The following is a 20,325-nucleotide window of genomic DNA, read 5'->3' on the forward strand; positions in this document are numbered from 1 at the left end:
AGCTTCAGTTGGGTTTTACACAAGTTTAACTTAAACCAATGGCTCTGATTTCTCCAAAACAACTGCAAAGACTTTTGGAGAAGTTGTTCAAAGCCATGAAAAGTAATTTTAAGCAGTATGTGTAAATGACAGTAAATAGCCATAAACCATTGTGTAACAGTGTTGTGGCAATAATGAGAATAAAGATGTACAGTTTTTTAATAAAATTGCTTACCTTTTATTCTTCTTTAACTTTCAGATTTCGTTAGTACGGATGCCCTACGCCTGCAAACTTCTCTTCCAGGAGTTAATGTCAATGAGTATTGCGCCACGAATGTTGATTTCATAATGGACTATAAATGATCAGTTTTTCTCAGACATGCCAAGCATATGGCAAAACGTTGAAATAGTATAATATGTGACTGGCAAAATAATTTGCAGCAGAGTGTACAAAATTGTATGAGTGTGTGATGGTATTGCTTATTCAAATACCAGATCTTTAATCACACTTGTTCACGTGTTTACTGTTCTCACTGGTGGCTTGATCAGTGCTTTTATCTTTGCCAGCATTGTAAGTAGATTTTGTTGTGAAAACAAAAAATAAAATTTTGTATTTTAAGCTTTGTATAAATTTTATTCCATAACTTTATATACAGTTTATATCTTGATAATGGAGAGAATGATTTGTACTCCTCTGCCCTTATATTTGACTTACAAAAATCTTATTTGACTTACACCAGCAGAGTAAAGTGAAGGATAGAGCAACAATCATAATCAAAAGTTACTATATGCTGGGGGAAAAGATCCCTGGAAAATTCAATTTGTTTTGTACTGAAAAAAACACTACACAAACAGTCTGCACTTATTCCTTAGTTCCCTGTCAGTAAATGAGCTCCGAGTTGAGCTAGTGGTTGGTCATTGATTCATTCCATTGAATGTTTGTTCATACTTTCTCTTTCACTGTAAAACAAAACACCAAATTTATTAGAAATATCCAGTTTTACTATATGGAGAGCTTTGTCCCGTTAGTAGATTTTTCAGTCACTCATTTCAGCTTTTCCATGTGCATCCTTATAATCTACTGACTTTAGCTTTCTTATGTACCATAATATAGCTCCATATTCCAGTCTTAAATCCAAGTCTTAAGTCTCCTGTAATAATCTACATTTCATCTGCTAAATGCATTGATTTCCAGGGATTTCACAGCAACAAACCAACCTGTCAATGTTTTCAAGGAAACATCTCCAGGAAACAAGTCACCGTTCTCATTGATGTTCAAGGATAGATAAAGTCAACAACATCAGAAAGAACACCACATCAGTGAGTCAACATAAGTTGCTTGAAGAACAGAATTATGGAAAAATTCTGTGTATAAAATTTTCTTATACTTTTTCAAATACAGTTGGGTCTCAGTCTCCCCTGGCAAAATGTGCCCACTACCCTATGATCTTGGATTCTTTTCTCCATTACCATCTTTCTGCTATATACCTGGTGCTCTGTGCACTTCTACCCTCACTCCCACTGCAAATGCAAGGAACTCCAGAATGACTGTGGTTATTCAGATTGACACCATCTGCTTTGCTGCTTCCTCCTGCTCTACAAACTAAATTTTCTCCATTCAGCCTAGTGCTAATCTCTAGTTCATTCTCCCATTGTGCCCTTTGTGAGCTCCCCTTGTCCACAAAACACGCCTCCTTGTACATCTCCATTCCTCTGCTAAATCGCTAACCACACGCAATCTCCCTAACTTGTAGTTTACATTGTAAATACTTTCCTTTCTTGCTCCCCACATATTTTTAAAAAGGTTGTCATCACCCTTTCCTCAAAATAACCCCCATCACTACAACTCTGTCCTCACAAGCTACTGATTTGTTGCCAACCTTCCTTTCCTCTCTCATTCAACATGTTGCCTCCAAAATCTGTACCTATCAATCCTGCAGCTCCATGACCGAATAGCCTGGTAGCACAGTGGTTAGCACAGCTACCTCACAGCAGTAGGGACCTGGGTTCGATTCCCGGCTTGGGCCACTGTCTGTGTGGAGTTTGCACATTCTCCCTGTGTCTGCGTGGGTTTCCTCCCACATTCTGAAAGATGTGCAGGTTAGATTCATTGACCCGAATAGGTGCTGGACTGAATTTTGAAACAAGGTTTGTGAAACAAGGCTCAAGAGTATTAGGCAAATTCTGGTCTCACCAGAAAGAAACCCTCCGACCTTCCCCATTGACCAACTATGAGAATGAACAAAAGGCACTTATTCGGGTATTAAAGGAATTTCATAGTGTTAATGTAAGCCTTACTTGTGACTAACAAATAAACTTTAGATTTCCATTTCAGCTATAGTACTAATATTCTGTGGTTGTGACAGTGATACATTTTCTCTCATCCTCTTAAGATCTCTGCAGCCTTTGACATGGTCAGTCATTCCAGAATTGTTTCTTCCTTTGTGAGCTCAGTAGTCCTGCTTTCGTTTGATCCCATTCTTATCTGTCAAATCATGGGTAGACAATCTCTAGCAAAGGCTTAGTCTTCCTGTGAGACCAACCTCTTCATAATTACATGTTTCTCCATGGTAACATTAGCTGCAGGTGCTGACTCTGCCTCCATAAGTACACTGAAGACAACCAGCATTCTATCTTTCTCAACCCCTCCACTGCCTCTGTCAAGTTGCATAGTTGAAGTCTTAAATGAGCCACAGTTTTCTTGAGAATTGGGAAAACTGAAGCAATAGTCTTGCGCCAGTGATGGGGAACCTAGATTAATGACTGGGTCGCATGGATGGCCCTCCATCTTAAATGAGCCGCGAGATTGAAATTGGGCTTGTTCACTAACCATGACCCCCATGAATAAGATTTAATACATGCTGAATATTTCGCAACTGGTTATAGAAAATGCTTAACCATTTGTACATTAACAGAACTATCATCAACTTCAAATGGTAAAAATGAAAGTAATATTTACGTTTTGGGCACAAAAGGAGTGCAGTCAATGTTGTGTGAAATCAGCATGCACCTCGCTTCACTAGCCCTTTATCTGCATCAGTTCCATTATACTGGTCAGAAGAAAAGCTTTGCATACAAAAATCAGTAAAATGTGGCAACTTTGCACATGGGCAATGCTGTACAAAATGTTTCATGGGCCACACTTGGAATCCTGAAGGACTGCATGTGACTTTCAGGATGCCCACTGCTATCTTGTACCCTTGCTGCAAACTCTGAACCCTTGCCAATGATTGCATCTTTCCTAACCACTGTTTCAGGCTTTTTAACCTGTTTGAAATCTCAGCATCCTGTTCAATCCTTTGACTCCCATCGTATTGTTTCTAGCCTCCATCCACATCTGCTGCATTCCCCTACTGCTACTGAAACGCTAATTCATGCCTTGGTTGCTACCAGGCTTGATTATTCCAATTCTCTCTCAACTGACTTCCTACATAATATTAACTTTGGCTCAATGCCTGAATTGCATCTTGTAACCTTCTTGTAACCTGTAAAGGCTTCAGAACTCTTATTAAAATTCTCATGCTAAAATCTGTTTGTGGCCTTCCTATCCCCATCTCTAGCCAAGCTTTTAATCAGTTCCAATATTGTCACCTTTGACTTGGTACCAATTTTTGTCTCAAGTGTGGAGAAGGATTTTTCTATACTAAAGTCACTACTTAAATGCAAGCTGTTGCATTCCCCATCTCCTTTACTCCCGTTACTCCCTTAGTGGACACACTCAGCCACACAAAACAGCAAAAACCCCAAGTGATGGAAGTTCTCTAAACTTCCCAAGGCTAAAATTGTGTCATGATGTGGAGTTGCTGGCATTGGACTAGGGAAGCCACAGTAAGTAGTCTCTCAACACCAAGTTAAAGTCCAACAGATTTATTTGATAGCACAAGCTTTCGGAGCATTGCACCTGATGAAGGTGCAATGTGCTGAAAGTTTGTGCTACCAAATAAATCTGGTGGACTTTAACTTGGCATTGTGAGACCACTTACTACAAATATATCTGAAGATAAACTTAATGCACTGTATGTTGAGGTAAATATGAATTCCATCTGTTGATTTCTGACTTAATATACTAAGCAGCTATAATTAACTGCTACTGTAGAAGATACATAATGAGGAAAAATCACTCATCCTAGCATTCATGAAGGTCAAGATATATGTACTTCGTGACGCATCTATGTTATTTATATAGAACAATGCACTCACTTTTTAGTTCATCAACCACATTGATGCTTCCAGCAGCTGCAGCCTCTCCCTTAGTATTCGATGCATGACACTCATATTCTCCAGCATCTTCCTCGGTGAGAGGAGAGATCTAAACATAATCGAAAATAAAGATGCTTGGAGATGTGACACTTAAAAAATTTTCAGAATTTATATGTATTGTGTTCCTGGTTCTCCAAAATTTAAAGTTCGACAATTCTCCATTCCTCAAAAATATTCATTATTCATAAAAACTGTAAGAATGTATTATAAAAGAATACATTTCAACTTAAATTACAGAAAATACCATTAAATTTGACTAGTCTTCATACAGTGTGTTCCTGTCTTGGGTGCTGCTATACAATTGTAATTCTTTTCATACTTACAAAATATATTCTGTATCAGACATCTAGACTGCGTACAAAACATTTCAAATTCAAAAATTACAGAGATAGCAATAGAATTCATGGTGGTACAGCAGCACAGTGTTCAGTACTGTTGCCTCACAGCGCCAGGGACCCAGGTTCAATTCCAGCCTTGGGTCACTGTCTGTATGGAGTTTGCATATTCTCTCCATGTGTGCATGGGTTTCCTCTCATAGTCCAAAGAGATTTGGGTTAAGAACATAGAACATAGAACATTACAGCGCAGAACAGGCCCTTCGGCCCACGATGTTGCGCCGACCAGTTACAAAAACAATGACCCACTAGCCTATACCAATCCCTTAGGTGGATTGGCCATGCTAAATTGCCCCTTAGTATCAGGGAGGACTAACTAGGGTAAATGCATGGGGTTATGGGGATAGGGCCTGAGTGAGATTGTGGTTGGTCCAGACTCAATGGGCTGAATGGCCTCTTTCTGCACTGTAGAATTTTACACAGCGTGACTAAGTGTCTCAGTACAGTTCCTAACTCTTGAATCTTAGGCATACCCTACTCCCTGAGCCCTATTGACAACTGTATCCTCAGCATACTAGATCCAACCTTTTGCAATCTTAGCCCTCAGCTCCTCAGTCTCAACACCCCACCCCCAACCATCCCTTTTTATAACCTCTCTAAAAGCTCTCAGGATGGAAATTTATTTTGACCTTGTTTTCAACGCTGAAATGAGCAACTTCTTGTGAGCACCCACGGGAGGCCTGAGGCCTAGCTGGGCCTCACCAGCATACTGCAGTCACCAGTTTTCTGGATGAGAACTTGTATAGGCTGCTTCCCCTCAAGAAGCCTTTGGAAAGAGGCGATTGCAAGCAAGAGGGGAATGAGCGAGGTCGTTAATGGTCTTCAATGTTGTGGTGGAGTTAGGAAGATTGAATAAAATAACCTTCTGCTAGCAGGCCCTGGCATCAGCTATGTTCAGGTGAGTCCAATTTTAGGAATGGGGGTCACAAAATGTCTGTATTTGCATTTGCAAAGACCTTATTTCCCTGTTGTAGGCACAGGGAGCAGGATGCTTATACCAGAGGGATGGTACCAATATGGAAAGATGCATTTTTGCTACTGTCTATATTAGGTACCTGGGTAAATAAAAGTAAAAAAAATGTGGATGCTGGAAATCTTAAATAGAAACAGAAAATGTTGGAAAATCTCAGCAAGACTGGCAGCATCTGTGGACAGAAATTAGATTAATAAAGGGGGAGGGTCAAGACAGAGGAGAGAGTTAGGGGCCTAGGTGACCATGTTATACACATACAGTGGGGTGACATCAACAAATTTCTCAGCTCAAGTCTTTAAACCAAGGCCTTATTCACTTATCTTTCCTTTGAATCAATGCCTATTTTCCTTCACCGTGGACATATAACCACAAGTTGCTGCCTTGGTGACTCCTTTACAAATAAGATGATTTTTTTATCTAGCATACATTCAATACACTCAAGAATCAAACCTCCTCACAGCAAGATTGTGAATTGTACCATTGTTGCCCAATTGTGGGTAATTTAATTCAGGGAGTCTGCAATTTTTCTACAGTTTAGTCCCATGGTTCAATGTGACGAGTAAATACATTTAAACATCCTCGTGACAAGTGAGTCCATGAAAGCAAATAACAATAAACAGAATTGATAATAAAAGGAAACTTCTGCTCCTTCAGATTAAAGAAAGCAACAATGTTTTTGTTTGAAAAAAATTGAACTGAATTACGTGAAGGATAGCATGGAGTTGAAGGCAGGCATGACCAGCCCGGTGGCATGAATCTCTTCCTTGCTCGGGACTGGGTTTGGGTATTTTTAACCTGGTTTTAAACTCTTGTGGGAAGAGAAAGTAGTGCAACAATAAGCACAGTACAGCACAAAATGTTCAATTGCAAATCAGACGGGTTATTCTCAGTTAGCCAGTCGTGCATAATATAAACATTTTCCTCAGTTTTGCAGCAGATTTGAGAAATCTTTATTCTAGCACCCATGCCTTAAAAGGAAGAACTTGCTTTTAGAGGGCATCTTTCATGATCTCAGAACATCCCAATGTGTTTTACAGCCAACGAAATTCTTTGGAAGTGTCATCGCTAGAGGCTGACTGGGGATTGTTCTGTGCGCAACATGGGGGAAAGGCATTCCAATTCCTTACTGTAAGCAGTGCAACAATTTAAGATTTAATTTTTGTAGAGATTACATGAAATCCTAACTCACATTCTTACACTTAGGTTAAAAACTTACCAGCACCCAGCCTGTCACCTCATGCTTCTCTGGTCCACCACGGGTCTGAATGGCAAGGTTATCACGGTCACCAGGCAGCAACTCCATCTTTTCCAAACCTTTCGCCGTTTTCTTTACCTGTTATTTTAAATAGCATTATTAATGCATCCTTATCTGGTTTCACATGGCCATTCTTTAGATGTCTGAAGGACCATACTCTTAACCACTTTGAGAATGTTCTTCAAGCTTAGCTCTTTGTGTAATGGTATGTTTTGTGTTAGACCCAGACGTGTTACACCATGTCAACATCTGTTGAATGTCGTTGCCTGCACTTCCCAGGGTAAGCAAATAGAGCTAAAAATGCTTCTTTCTAAATTGGTTAAAGAACTTACGACTAGCAAATATTTAGTTAGCAACAAAACGTCTATTATTTCCTTGGGCATAATGGCTCTTTAGCAAATCAACATTTTCATTTCAGCATAAATGGAATTTTAACTTCAGTCATCAATAGCCCCTCTAAGCATTAACTTCTTTTCATTCTTTATAAGTTGTCAGTGCATACTTTTATAATGTGAAGCATGGCAACGCTATCATTGCGGGGAAAGTGTTTTGGAATTCAAGTTAATAACAAAAATTGAGTTTGGATATTTTCAACCCTCAGTGTACCTGTACAGGCACTGGAGTGTGACGACCTGGGGGGTTTTCACAGTAACTTAATTGCAGTGTTAATGTAAGCCTACTTGTGACACTAATGAATAAATTTTAAGCTTTAAACAATGGAACATATTGAACTGCAGACTCTACATATGTCAGATTTGTCACTGAGCCATATGAGGAGCTTCCGGATGAGCAAAAACTTAGTCAAAGTGGTAGATTTTAAGCAGCCGCTTGAAGGAGGAAGGAAAGACAAAGAGGCTTCAGGAGGGAATTCCGAGCTTAAGGCTTAGCCAGATGGAGAATGGTCATCAATAGGAGAGCTTTTAAAATATAAATCATTCAAGATGCCAAAATTGGCAGAGCACAACAATTTAGGGAGGTTGGAGGACTGGAGGAGATTACAGAGATGGGGAGAGACAAGGTCACATAGGAATTTAAAAACAAAAGCAACAACTTTAAAAATAAAAGCGGGGAACAATGTAGATCAGCAAAGCATGGGAGATGAGCGAGTTTGACTTGGTACGAGTTTGCAGAGGGTAGAGAGACTTGCTATAGTGCATCAGAATGGTCAAGTCTATATGTAACAAAGGCATGATCGAGGATTTCAGCAACAGATGGCTGGGGCAGAGTTGGGATATTCTTGGAGGTGAAAATAGGTGGTCTTAGCACAGCGGCACAGTAGCGCAGTGGTTAGCACTGCTGCTTCACAGCTCCAGGGACCTGGGTTCAATTCCCAGCTTGGGTCACTGGTCTGTGTGGAGTTTGCACATTCTCCTCGTGTCTGTGTGGGTTTCCTCCAGGTGCTCCGTTTCCTCCCCCAAGTCCAAAGATGTGTGGGTTAGGTTGATTGGCCATGCTAAAATTGTTCCTTAATGTCCTCATATGCACAGGTTAGAAGGATTAGAGGGTAAATAAGTAGGGATATGGAGATAGATTTTGGGTGGGATTGTGGTCGGTGCAAACTCAATGGGCCAAATGGCCTCTTTCTGCATTGTAGGATTCTGTGGTTCTAACTCCAGTCAATAGGCCCAGTCAATTCAAACTTGGAAATATTACAGTAGGTCCCCACATCCAAATCATTGATATATATTGTGGATCAGTTCTTGGGGAGGCCCCAAGCACTGATCATTGCGGTACCCCACTAGTTATCACTTGCAAGTAGAAAAAAAGACCCATTTATTCCTTTCTCTGTTTCCTGTCTGCTAACCAATTTTCAATCCATGTGAGGATGTTACTCCCAATCCCACATGCTTTAATTTTGCACATTTCATCATGCCATCCTGGCAGTTACAGAAACATCTATCTGTTCCCCTTATGATAAAATCCCCTATCACAAATGCTCTCCCCACTCTACAACAGAGCTATCTTTGGCACCATGGGCTCAGCGCCTGCTGCATTCTCCACAGAGTCCATCTCCCTCAGCAGTATCCAAGACAAAAGAAACTGTGGATCCAGGGAACTTCTGCACCACTTGCTGAGTGATTTTACTCTGTCTGGTGATCACCAATTCTCTTTCTGCCTCTGGCACTCTTTACCTGGTGTGTGGCTACCTTTCCATTCGTACTATCCATGATGATCTCATCCATGTGGATACTCCGCAGTGACTCCAGCAGCAGATCCAACTCTGAGGTATGGATTTAAGAAGCTGCTGCTGGAAAACTTCCCTGCACATTTTCTGTCCCTGATTTCCCACATCACACAGGAGGAGCATTCCACGTGACCAAGCTGCTCTGCCATGACTTACCCTTAAATATTCCCTTTAGTTTTACTTTGTCTAGTTTAGAGAAGATTAAGGACAGTAGAAATACTCACCGGGCTCTACTTACCAAGAATGTCCCTCTTCTTTCTAAGAAAAGGTAGAAAATGAAAGGATCACTTTCTTCCATGTTCACCTAACTCCAACTTAAGCACTCTAATCTAGCCCAAAACAGCATCATAGATGCCTATAGTAGATATTGGGCAAGCAATCTGACAGCGTTAAGACAACGGAGGAGTTGAGAGAGGGGCAGATGAGTTAGAGCCGGAGTATTGTCACGTGAGTTGGGGAAAGTGTTGTGTTTTAGATGGTGTCAATGAGGGACAACCTGTGGGTGAGAAATAGAAGGTAACCAGTTATAGGTATTTTGGGAACATAAGTGGTAATGATGCAGAAGTGGGAACAGAAGCTAGCATATGTGATCCTTTGGCTAGAACTGGACAGATTAGAATGAAACAAGGCAAATACAGCTTAGATGACAGTGGAGAGGAGTGGGAGCAGAAGTTCATGGTCAGCCAGGAGGAATAGTTTGCCTTTGTAAAGTAATAGACAGATTAAGTTGAGTGGATAAACCGTGGAAGATAGAGTTCAGTATGTGATCATACAAAACCATCTACTTTGAAGAAAGACAAATAGAAATATTCATTTAAGTCAGGGAGACTAGGGGGGAAGTGTAGAGGAGCTAAGTGATTTTGGTGTCCATGTTGTGTGCATCACTAAAAAGCCAGTCTGGTATAAAAAGTAATTGAAATGTCTAAAAGAATGTTAGCCTTTACCTCAAAGGGGCTGGACTACAAAGATGAAGAAATGATTCTTCAGTTGTACAGACCCTTCCTCTGAACCCGTGTTCAATACTGGGCACAAATATCAGGAAGAATGTGAAACTATGCTCACATCCCTTCATGATGCTACCAGAACTTAGAGCTAATTCTGGTGTCAGGTTGCATATCACTCGTTAGCTACAAACTTGGTTTGTATTCCCTTGAGTTAGAAGGTTAAAACTATCAAATTGATGTCTGTCGAATAATAAAGGAATTTAATAGGATTAATGCAGAGTCGAAGAAAAATATTTCTTACAAAAGGATTGGATTGAGTCAATACAGAGAAACTACTTCCTCTGGTGGAATTTCCAAGACAAAGGGGCATATAAACTTAAAGATAGAACTAGACCATACAAGAATGAAGTCTGATTGTTTCCTGTGGCTGGGGAGATCAATTACTTCCTGTGCACACAATCATCCTGAACACCGGATGTGTCCCCGGCTTCCCACATTACACAGGAGGAGCATTCTACATGTGCGGACTGCCGAAAGTTGCCATTAACATAAGATTATTATTAGAGGAGTGGGAAGTTAAGATAAATGTCTTTGCTGTTGTTGGGGCAGAGACCATTGTACCTTTTAAGGGAAAATTGGATAAATATTTAAAGCGAAGGAGGCTTTTAGACCACGAGGAGAGAGAGCAAACAGATTAGCTTGTATCATTCTAGCAGGGGTACAATGGGCTGATTGGCCTGACACTTGTCATTGCTAACAAGTGATATGCAAGTCCCATGACTAGTGAACTGATAGAACTACTGACATGCCGGTGGTCCAAAGCAATTAGGGTTGTTATACAAAGGACTTATTATTGTTTTATTTCAACATAGTAAATGTCCAAATTCTAATTAGTCAAAGAATTAAGGCAGTTGTGTTAATTAATGTGTTAATAGACATGTTAATCATATTTATAATTAAGCAGGCAGGCACAAATTCCTAATTTCCCCAAAATGCATATGGTGATTCAGTAGCTTGTGGGAAGTTTATTTTTTCTAAAGAGACCTAAACTCTGCAAACTGAACAGAAATGGAGAAGAAACTGGAATTTGCAAACCTTGTTCCAGGTGAGTACAGGAGTAGGTACTCCAATAACTTCACAGGTAAGGTAAACTTGGGATCCAGTGACATTCCAGATCTCCTTAGGTTGTGTCACGATGACTGGAGCTGTAGATGAAAAATAATGTGAATTGAGTTGCTCTGTTGTTACACTTACTCAAAGTGGGGATTAGCATTGGAAGTTAGTTCTCATGTGAGCAGAGATGGAATGAGAATTGCATGATAGTTCTTCATCTTAAATCAAGGTTTGAAAAGAAAAACGTTATAGGCTGGATAGTACTAAGCCAGAGTGGGCTTCTAGTCACCAGTCTGACTGCGATGACCATTGGGGTCATCATTTATTAATCAAATTTAGCCAAAATAAAGATGGGGTGTGGGTTGGGAACAGGGATAATGGACACTGAAACCACAAGGGAGGCAGGAACTTGGTGCAATAAGTCCTTTGCATGGAAGCCATCCACTGTGTGTGTTCGGACTGTGGGAGGAGATGAGTGTGTTAAGAAGGTAGAGATTAAGGTGGAGACTTGGTGGAGCAGCAACATATAAAACTTTTCACTGCTTAAAGGTGCTAATTTTGCCCTGCTAATTCCCCTAACCTACACATCTTGGGACACTAAGGTGCAATTTATCATGGTCAATCAACCTAACCTGCACATCTTTGGACTGTGGGAGGAAACTGGAGCACCCAAAAGAAACAGACGCAGACATGGGGAGCCTGGCAGACTCCACACAGACAGTTACCCAAGGCTGGAATCGAACCTAGGTCCCTGCTGTTGTGAGGCAGCAGTGCTAACCACTGTACCACCATGCTGCCTTGGTCTATAGAGGGCGTGGAAGCATATTTTCCCTGCACAGAAGTGGAGGGATTTGGTGACTGTTATTAGGACATTGCTCCATACCACCCCTGGCTTATAATTTCATTCCATTTTAGTGGCGAGAAGATAAACAGGGATGATTAGATCAGAGGTTGAATTGTGGCTTTCCATGATCTGAACCTCTTGATAAATCTGCTCTCTTAAAGCAGTTCAAAGCTTGGAGACATAGTGCCTGAATGCAAAGGTTGGCCGCAGCTTTTTGGATCATTTTCTCTTGAAGTGAATCTTAAACTACCAGAGTGGTCACCTCAAACCTTTAGACCACCAACACTAAAGGATATAATTTACCCCGGGGTTCCCTACAACAAAGCCTGTGCAATATTGATGGAAGAGGAGGAGTTCACTCAAAGGCAGCAAAGGAAAAAGAGGCAGCATTGAGAAAGGGCAAGATGTGTCCATCACAGTTTTCCCTCATCCCTTGAGTCAATGGACGTCAGAGCTAATGTGAGAACGTGAAAGATGCAATGAGCTTCTGTGCACATAGCTTTGCAAACCAAGCCCTAGATTGATCTGTTTCAGCTTCCTTACCCTAAGGGCGACCCAGACCAAACATCTGCCAGTATCTGAGTAAAGCTCTCAACTTTTCTGCTTCATCCCAAACCTCATTGGGAGACAACATTAAGCTAACAGATCAGAAAAATTAACGGCCTGATTATACTGCAGACTCACTACTAACAAAGACGCATAGACCATCAAGTTTGTCAAAGCATCACTAAGAATGAAGATCATCTCCGACCTCGCCCGCAGCTGGGATTCTCCAGTCCCGCTGCAGTGAGTGAAGATTTGGCCAAATTCTCCAATCTTGCTGACAGCACTGGCAAGGTATGAACGGCTGGAGAGCCGTGTACAAAGCAACAAATATTAGCAAAAGCAGAATTAAAGTAAATCACGAGGAAGACTGCAGGACCGTGAGGTAGTGAAACTGGTATGCATTAAAGCTATTTTTCTGCTGTAAAATGGACATGATGCAGAACAATTTAACAGTGAGCCAGGAGTTGCACAATCTGCATGTACGTTGGACTCACTGCTTAATTCATGGGATCCTAACTTTGTGTGTACTGGGTAGATGCCTAAAACAGGCATTAGGTCCCTTAGAAATGTAAGTAAGGCCTTAACCTCTGGTGTGTTTTCTGGACTTTTCAGTGGCCCAAAAGACTCCAGCTTACCTCATCTGACCCTCAAGAAAAGCAAATTAAAATACTTAAAAACAAAAACATTCCTGCGGAATGGTCCCAGGATAAGAGTTAACCTTTAATGTCATGAAACCAGGGTGGCTTACTCAAGCCTGTTTTTGTGGGTTAGCACAGTATGAAGTCTTACATGACCAGATTAAAGTCCAACAGGTTTATTTGATAACATGAGCTTTCGGAGCCCCGCTTCTTCATCAGATGATTCACCTGACGAAACAGCAGTGCTCTGAAAGCTCGTGCTACCAAATAAACCTGTTGGACTTTAATCTGGTGTTGTGAGGCTTCTTATTGTGTTTACTCTAGTCCAACGTCGGCATCTCTGCATCATGACTACCTGTTTTTTGGGTTACATACTTGTGTCACACTCGAGCACTGGGAGCCAAGCACAAAGTTTCAACTCACATTCCTGTTGATTTTCATTTAAATAGGGCTTACTGTTCAGGCTTTATCCAGCGATTTGTAGCAGGGACATGAACAGCCCTCTCCAAAGCGCTAGGGAAACATTGAAAGGGAGAAAACCAGCAAATGAAGTCAGCAGTGCAAAAAAAAAGGTTACGCAAGAGAGAAAAAAAGATAGGGCTGCAGTGAAAACATATATTCACAGCGGAATGAAATATTGACCACAGAAAAGGTTCAGCACTGCCAGCAAAACCTTTCAGACAGCAATCTGTGCGCTCGGCTGTGTTCATTATTAATCCAGCCCTTTAACAAAGGCATACAACAGCCAATGGTGAAGAGTCACTTCTACTGATAAATCAGTCTCAGCAAAAAATTAATAGACTGCAGCCCTTTATCAAAACCAGCTTGACTTGTCACTGCATGCAGACCTTTAATAAGATTCGACATGCTGCTGCATACTTCGAAGGTGAATTATAAAATGTTTGAGTGCTGTAACACTGATCCATTACTAATGAGCACAATGATGTTGATCTGTCCTGATTTCTTACAGGAACTCACGGCACTTTAAAAACAATCAAAGTGTTATGTTCAGGTTCAAAGTATCTTGTTTTTTATTATATTTCAGTCACATTTGATGATTTATATAAGCTGTAACCAAAGCAAGCATTGAAATAGGGTTCTAATTTTTAAAACAATCATTTTTGGGATATATGAGTCGCCAGCAAAGTCAACATTTATTGACTATTCCCAGTAGCCCATGAGAAATTGATACTGAGCTGTTTGCTTGAACTGTTGCAGTCCCTGTGGTGAAAGTACACCCATGGTGCTGTTAGGGAGAGAGTTCCAGGATTTGAGCGGCATGGTGACACAGTGGTTAGCACTGCTGCCCCCAGTGCCAGGGAACCAGTTTGATTCCCGGCTTGGGGCACTATCAATGTGGAGTTTGCACGTTCTCCCCGTGTGTGTATGATTTCATCCGGGTGCTCCAGTTTCCTCCCACAGTCTGAAGATGTACAGGTTAGGTAGATTGACCATGCTAAATTGCCCCTTAGCGTCCAAAGATGTGCAGATTAGATGGATTAGTCATGGGAAATATGTGGGGATAGGGCGAGGAGAGAACCTTGGTATGATACGCTGTCAGAGACACGGTGTAGACTCTTTCAAGGTTTTGAGTGCTCCTTGATCAATCATGTCTTCATACCAAAACCACTCTTTAAATATTAATCTCTAATACTTTCAGTACAACTCTCGACTGCTTATTCATTTTGCCTTTCAAAACTACCTCCCAAATAGGTGAACAAAAACCAGGATTTGGCAGGGCCAAGTGGCCTCCTTATGCAGTGTAGAGATTTTATAATCCTATTCGATCCAGCAATGATGAAGGAGGAGTGATATACTTTCACGTCTGGATGGTGTGTGATTTGGAGGGGCACTGTGACGGATTGGTATTCATAGGCACTTGATGTCCTTGTTATTCAAATTTAGAGATTCCGTCAAAGAAGCCTTGGCTAATTGCTGCAAGCCACCCTGTCAATAGTGCACATTGCAACCACAGTGCAGTAGTGGTGAGACAACAAATGTTTAAGGTGCTGAATGGGCTTCTCAACAAGGGGACTTCTTAACCCTGGAAAGTGTTGAGCTTCTTGGCAATTGTTGCGACTGCATTCACCCAAGCAAGAGAAGAGTATTCCATCACATTCCTAACTTGCGTTGTGTGGGTGGTGGACAGGCTCTAGGGAGTCAGTAGGTGAAGCACCTGGAATGGATTCCCAGCCTCTGACTGCTCTGGGTCCTCAGCACTTTTTATGGCTGGTGCAATTGAGTTTCTCGTCAATAGTGAATACCGGGATGTTGTGTGAGTCCATGATGTTAATGCCATTGAATATCAAAGAGTGGTGGTTATAGACACTTCAATGTTGGGGATGGTCATTGTGTGGTATAAATGTCAGTGCTGTAACACTGATTCAGAGCACAATGATGCTGATCTGTCCTGATTTCTTACAGGAACTCATGGCTCTTTTGCCACTTTTCAGCCCAGAACTGAAAGTTGTCTGAGTCTTCTGCGCATGGGAAGAGACTCCTCCAACTGTGAATGGTACTGAACACTGTGAAATCATCAGGGAACATCCCCATGCCTGACTCCTGGTGGAAGAAAGATCATTGATGAAGCAGTAGAAGTTGATTGGGCTGAGGAACTTCTGCAGTGGTATGTTGGAACTGAGGTTAGTTTCCAACAACCGCAACCATCTTCCTTTCTGCTCGGTATTGGCCACTGAATGTTTTCTCCTGTATCCTCATTAATGCCAGTTTTACATGGGCTCATACTAAGTTGAAGGTTGCCGAGAGATCAAGGGTAACCATTCTCATCTGGAGATTAGTTCTGGAGTCCTGCCAATGTGTGTCCTGTACTGAGTGAGTGCGTGACTGTGCTTGTAGAAACCCAGCGTAGAATAAATATTTCACTGAGTTGAACTGTTGAGCATGACTACAATGTTTAATTGGAAAAGTTGCTAGGAGCACAATAGCAACACGTAAAATTATACTTCTGCTTTTTGCTAATTAACTCCCCATCACAATCTCGACCTGTGAAAAGCCAAATCTTAACAATCATTAATTGATAGGATTTGAAACATCCTCTGCACCATTTCTGCTATCTTTAACCACACTCTAAACACTCTCAACTGGTCAACACAGAGGAGTGGCTGTGATGTCACACTAAGCCCTGCCCTGAGAATATTTGTGCAATGTCACAACCTTGTTTGAGCCCCCAGTATTCACAATGATTGGCTCTGTGGTCGCTCCTCTGGTAAGTATCACGGCATGCTTGTCATTGTGGAGGAAGTGGAAGATGGTAACAAATTTCTGAGGGCAGCCAGATTAGAGGAGGATACTTGCAGCGATGCCTTGGTAAGAGCCTTCAGATTTGGTGACCAGAAAGGCATCCTCTCCCAATTCAACCTGTCCAGCATTGCGGCACTAATCAGTCAAAACCAGCTTCAATGGGCAGGACATGTTCCTGACACCAGACTCCTGAAGCATCTGCTCCACTCAGAACCAGACTGTGGCAGGCGACGATCAGGAAGACAATGGAAATGCTTTGGGGGTGTCTCTGAAGAGACCAAACCTTCGTGCCTACAATTGGGAGTCCCTGGTTTATGATTGACTAAAATATTTTTTTCAGATAGTCATTGAACACATTGAAAGACTTTATTGGGTACGCACAGTGGCATCTGAGAGAACAAACCTCCGAACAACTATCTACTCTTCGAGCACTCTCTGTCATCTCAGAACCCACTGAACCAAAATGGGAGCAAGTTGTCCAGATTCCAAGGGACTGCCTGAGAAGAAGTAACCTGTCCATTCCTGTATCTTCCTGTGCTTCAAATATTAGAAGTTGCATTGCTCTTTGCCCCAACCATTCACAATGGAAAAGCTCTCCATGCTCCAATGGTGTTCACTAACCTGCACTTTAGTGCACTTACTCCAGATAATAATTGGAAACTGTCAACTGTGTATGTGTATCAGTGGTGTATGTGTGAATGTGTGTCTGTGGTGTGTGCGTGTGTGTGTGTGTGTATTTATGTGAGAGTGTTAGGAGGTATGTATAAAATTCCTGGACTGCATCACTATCTGGATAACATGACAGCGGCATGGTGGCACAATGGTTAGCACTGCTGCCTCACAGCACCAGGGACCCAGGTTCGATTCCCGGCTTGGATCACTGGCTGTGAGCAGTTTGCACATTCTCCCCGTGTTTGAATGGGTTTCCTCTGGGTGCTGCGGTTTCCTCCCACAGTCTAAAGATGTGTAGGTTAGGTGTGTTGACCATGCTAAATTACTCCTTAGTGTCAGGGGGACCAGCTAGGGTAAATGCATTGGGTTATGGGGATAGGACCTGGATGGGATTGTGGTCAGTGCAACCTCAATGGCCAAATGGCCTCCTTCTGCACTGTAGGGATTCTATGATGAAATTTTCCACTGGAGAAATTTCCTTATTCATTCTCGGGAAGTGGGCATTGTCAGCATTTATTGCCCATCTTTAGTTGCCCTAAGATGAGGGTGGTGCACCTTGTTCTTCAACAGTTGCAATCCGCAAGTTGAGGATTACCCTTCAATGCCAATTTGTTGTTGCCATTTGCTGCTGCAGAGTGGTTTGCTCGGCTCTTCAGAGTGCAGTGTTAACCACATTAGTGTGGAACCCAAATCACCTAAGGCCAGATCAGGTCAGGACCATCTGGAATGGACCTTCTGGAAAGGACAACAGAATGTAAAAAATAGAAACAGGAGTAGATTGTGTGGCTCCGTGTTATAAAGGCAAAATACTGCGGATGCTGGAAATCTGGAATAAAATTTGGAAGTGTTGGAAAAGCTCAGCAGGTCTGGCAACATCTGTGAACAGAGAAACAGAGTTGAAAGTGGCTTCTTCAGAAGCCCTTTGAACTTGCTCCATCATTCAATGTGATTCTAGCTGACATTCTGCTCCAACTCCACTTTCCTGCTTGCTCCCCACATTCCCTGATTCCCCATGAGACCAAGTATCTATCAATCTCCGCTTTGAACATAAGATGGAGCATCCAATATCGTCTAGATGAGGGAGATCCAAATATTCACAACCCTCTGAATGAAGAATTTTGTCCTCATCTCAGTCCTAAATGATCAACCCCTTATCCTGAGGTAGTGCCCCCGTGTTCCAGATTCCCCAGCCAGGGGAAACAACCTCTTAAGATCACTCCTGCCAAGCTGTGTCCAAATCCTGAATGCTTCAATAAAATCAGGTCTTATTCCTCTCAACTCCAGCGAGTGTAGGCTCAATTTACTCAGTCTGTCATCAGAGGACAACTTTTAAAAATGTTTTTACTCCATCCTTAAAGTAACAAAGCCAATGTTCAGAATGGACCGGGCAAACCCGAATCCATTCCTTGATTCCTTCAAAAACCAAATTCAAAATCCAATTGAATCCAATTCATGGTCCCCACTAGGGAGACAAAGTAGATCCAAGCTGACAAGATGAGACATTGTCGCCGCTCCCCCCTGCCCCACCTCCCACCCCGCCCCCCCATCGATCTGATACTTGATCTTAGCCAAAAGGCTGAGAAGCGATCAAGCTGATTCCGGAGATGGAGGGACTGATGTATGAGGAGGGATTGACTAGGTTAGGATTGTTTTTACTGGCGTTCAGATGAATGAGGAGGGATCTCATCGAGACTTATAAAATTCTAACAGGACTGGATAGGGTACTTGCAGGAAGGATGTTCCCAATGATGGGGATGTCCAGACACAGGGGTCACAGTCTGAGGATACAGGGTAGACACTTAGGATGGAGATGAGGAGACATTTCTTCACCCAAAGAGTGGTGAGCCTGTGGAATTCATTGCCACAGGAATTGGTTGGTGCCAAAACATTGAATGTAATCAAGAGGCGGCTGGATGTAGCACTTGGAGTGAATGGGATCAAAGATTATGGGGAGAAAGCAGGGTGAGGCAACTGAGTTGGGTGATTAGCTGTGATCATGGTGAATAGGTCATGATCATGATCAAAGGGCTGAATGGCCTCCTCCTGCTCTTATTTTCTTTGTTCGTATTTTTCCATATAACAACTCTCTCATCCCAGGAATCAATTCAGTAACTATTTACTGTACTGCTTCCAAGCCAAGGCACTAAAGTTGAATGAATGTTATTACTATTTACTGATAACAACTTTCCATTTCCAGAAATTTAAAAAATCTGAATTGAAAGTCTCCAACTGCAATTTGAACTGATATGGCAAGATACTGTAGATGTTAGCGTAAGTTAACCTCTGAGGCCTTGAAAATTCCTTCCAAAACAGGGGCCGACTTATGTGCTGAGCATAAAAGTGAGGTGCACAAATGGGTGTGGTTGTCACCATTTAGAAATGTTTCTGAGACAAAGCTTGGATATGTCTTAAACTCCCACACACCTTTACAACACAACCCATGTCCCGCTGATTGATCCTTACTCCCACTCATAAGGTACAGATAAAAGAAAACATACATTTGTGGGAAGAAACATTGAGGCTCACTACTAATGCATTGTTGCTGAAAACAGGATCTATTTCTGTGTCGAGTATTTGCAAAAACATAAGTTTTGGGGCTGGGAAAATGGGGTGGTCTTGTACTTCAGGTCAACTTGTACACTGCTTTTTATGGTTTTTGATGCTCCAACCAGCTCCTGTGCAAAGAAATTTCTCCTAAATATTTTCATAATCCATTTAATGATGATCTTAATTTGATGAATTCTTGTCACAGATTTTCAACCATAAGTGGTGAAGTAACATCCCAATGAGTCAAATCCCAGGGGTCCACCCACAAATAGAATCCTATAATGCAGAAGAAGGCCATTGGGCCCATTGAGTCTGCACTGACCACAATACCAGCCAAGCCCTATCCCCACAACACCATGCATTTACCCTAGCTAGTTCCCCTGTCACTAAGGGCAAATTAGTGTGGCCAATTAGTGCTAACCACTGTCCATCTTGCTGCCCTTAAGAGTTAAACCATGAAGACAGCTTACACAAACTACCCTTGTATTCCCTGGAATTTAAAAGACTAAAGGGTAGTTTGATTGTATTTTTCAAGCTATTTATTGGAAGAGAGAGGATAAATAGAGAGGAACTATTTCCAATGATTGAGGAGCCTCTGGTTGGAGAACATAGCCTAAAAGAGCCAGAGATTTCAGGAGTAAAGTTAGGAAACAATTATGCATGCAAAAGATGGTAGATGTTTGGAACTCTTGTCTGCAAGATGCAGTCAATGC

At 41.8% G+C, this 20,325-nt stretch overlaps 2 protein-coding genes and 1 pseudogene across 2 annotated transcripts in view; 1 reads left to right on the top strand and 2 right to left on the bottom strand.

Annotated features, from left to right (window-relative positions):
• The window catches only part of polr2b (RNA polymerase II subunit B), a 38,313-nt gene extending 37,715 nt beyond the window's left edge, over positions 1 to 598 (top strand). Inside the window, exon 25 of the mRNA XM_080195025.1 lies at positions 239 to 598. Coding sequence (XP_080051151.1) covers positions 239 to 328 — 90 coding nt within the window. The 3' untranslated portion in view covers positions 329 to 598. The remainder of the gene's footprint in view (positions 1 to 238) is intronic.
• igfbp7 (insulin-like growth factor binding protein 7) overlaps positions 586 to 20,325 on the bottom strand; it is a 30,090-nt gene continuing 10,350 nt past the window's right edge. Inside the window, exons 2-5 of the mRNA XM_080195026.1 lie at positions 11,087 to 11,196; positions 6,824 to 6,940; positions 4,180 to 4,288; positions 586 to 939 (exon numbers count right to left, since the gene is read on the bottom strand). Coding sequence (XP_080051152.1) covers positions 923 to 939; positions 4,180 to 4,288; positions 6,824 to 6,940; positions 11,087 to 11,196 — 353 coding nt within the window. The 3' untranslated portion in view covers positions 586 to 922. The remainder of the gene's footprint in view (positions 940 to 4,179; positions 4,289 to 6,823; positions 6,941 to 11,086; positions 11,197 to 20,325) is intronic.
• LOC145351018 (U2 spliceosomal RNA) lies at positions 18,402 to 18,653 on the bottom strand (annotated as a pseudogene).

This window comes from Carcharhinus amblyrhynchos, chromosome 1 (assembly GCF_965287045.1).
Source record: "Carcharhinus amblyrhynchos chromosome 1, sCarAmb.v2.hapA, whole genome shotgun sequence".
In the NCBI taxonomy this organism is placed as follows: Eukaryota; Metazoa; Chordata; class Chondrichthyes; order Carcharhiniformes; family Carcharhinidae; genus Carcharhinus; species Carcharhinus amblyrhynchos.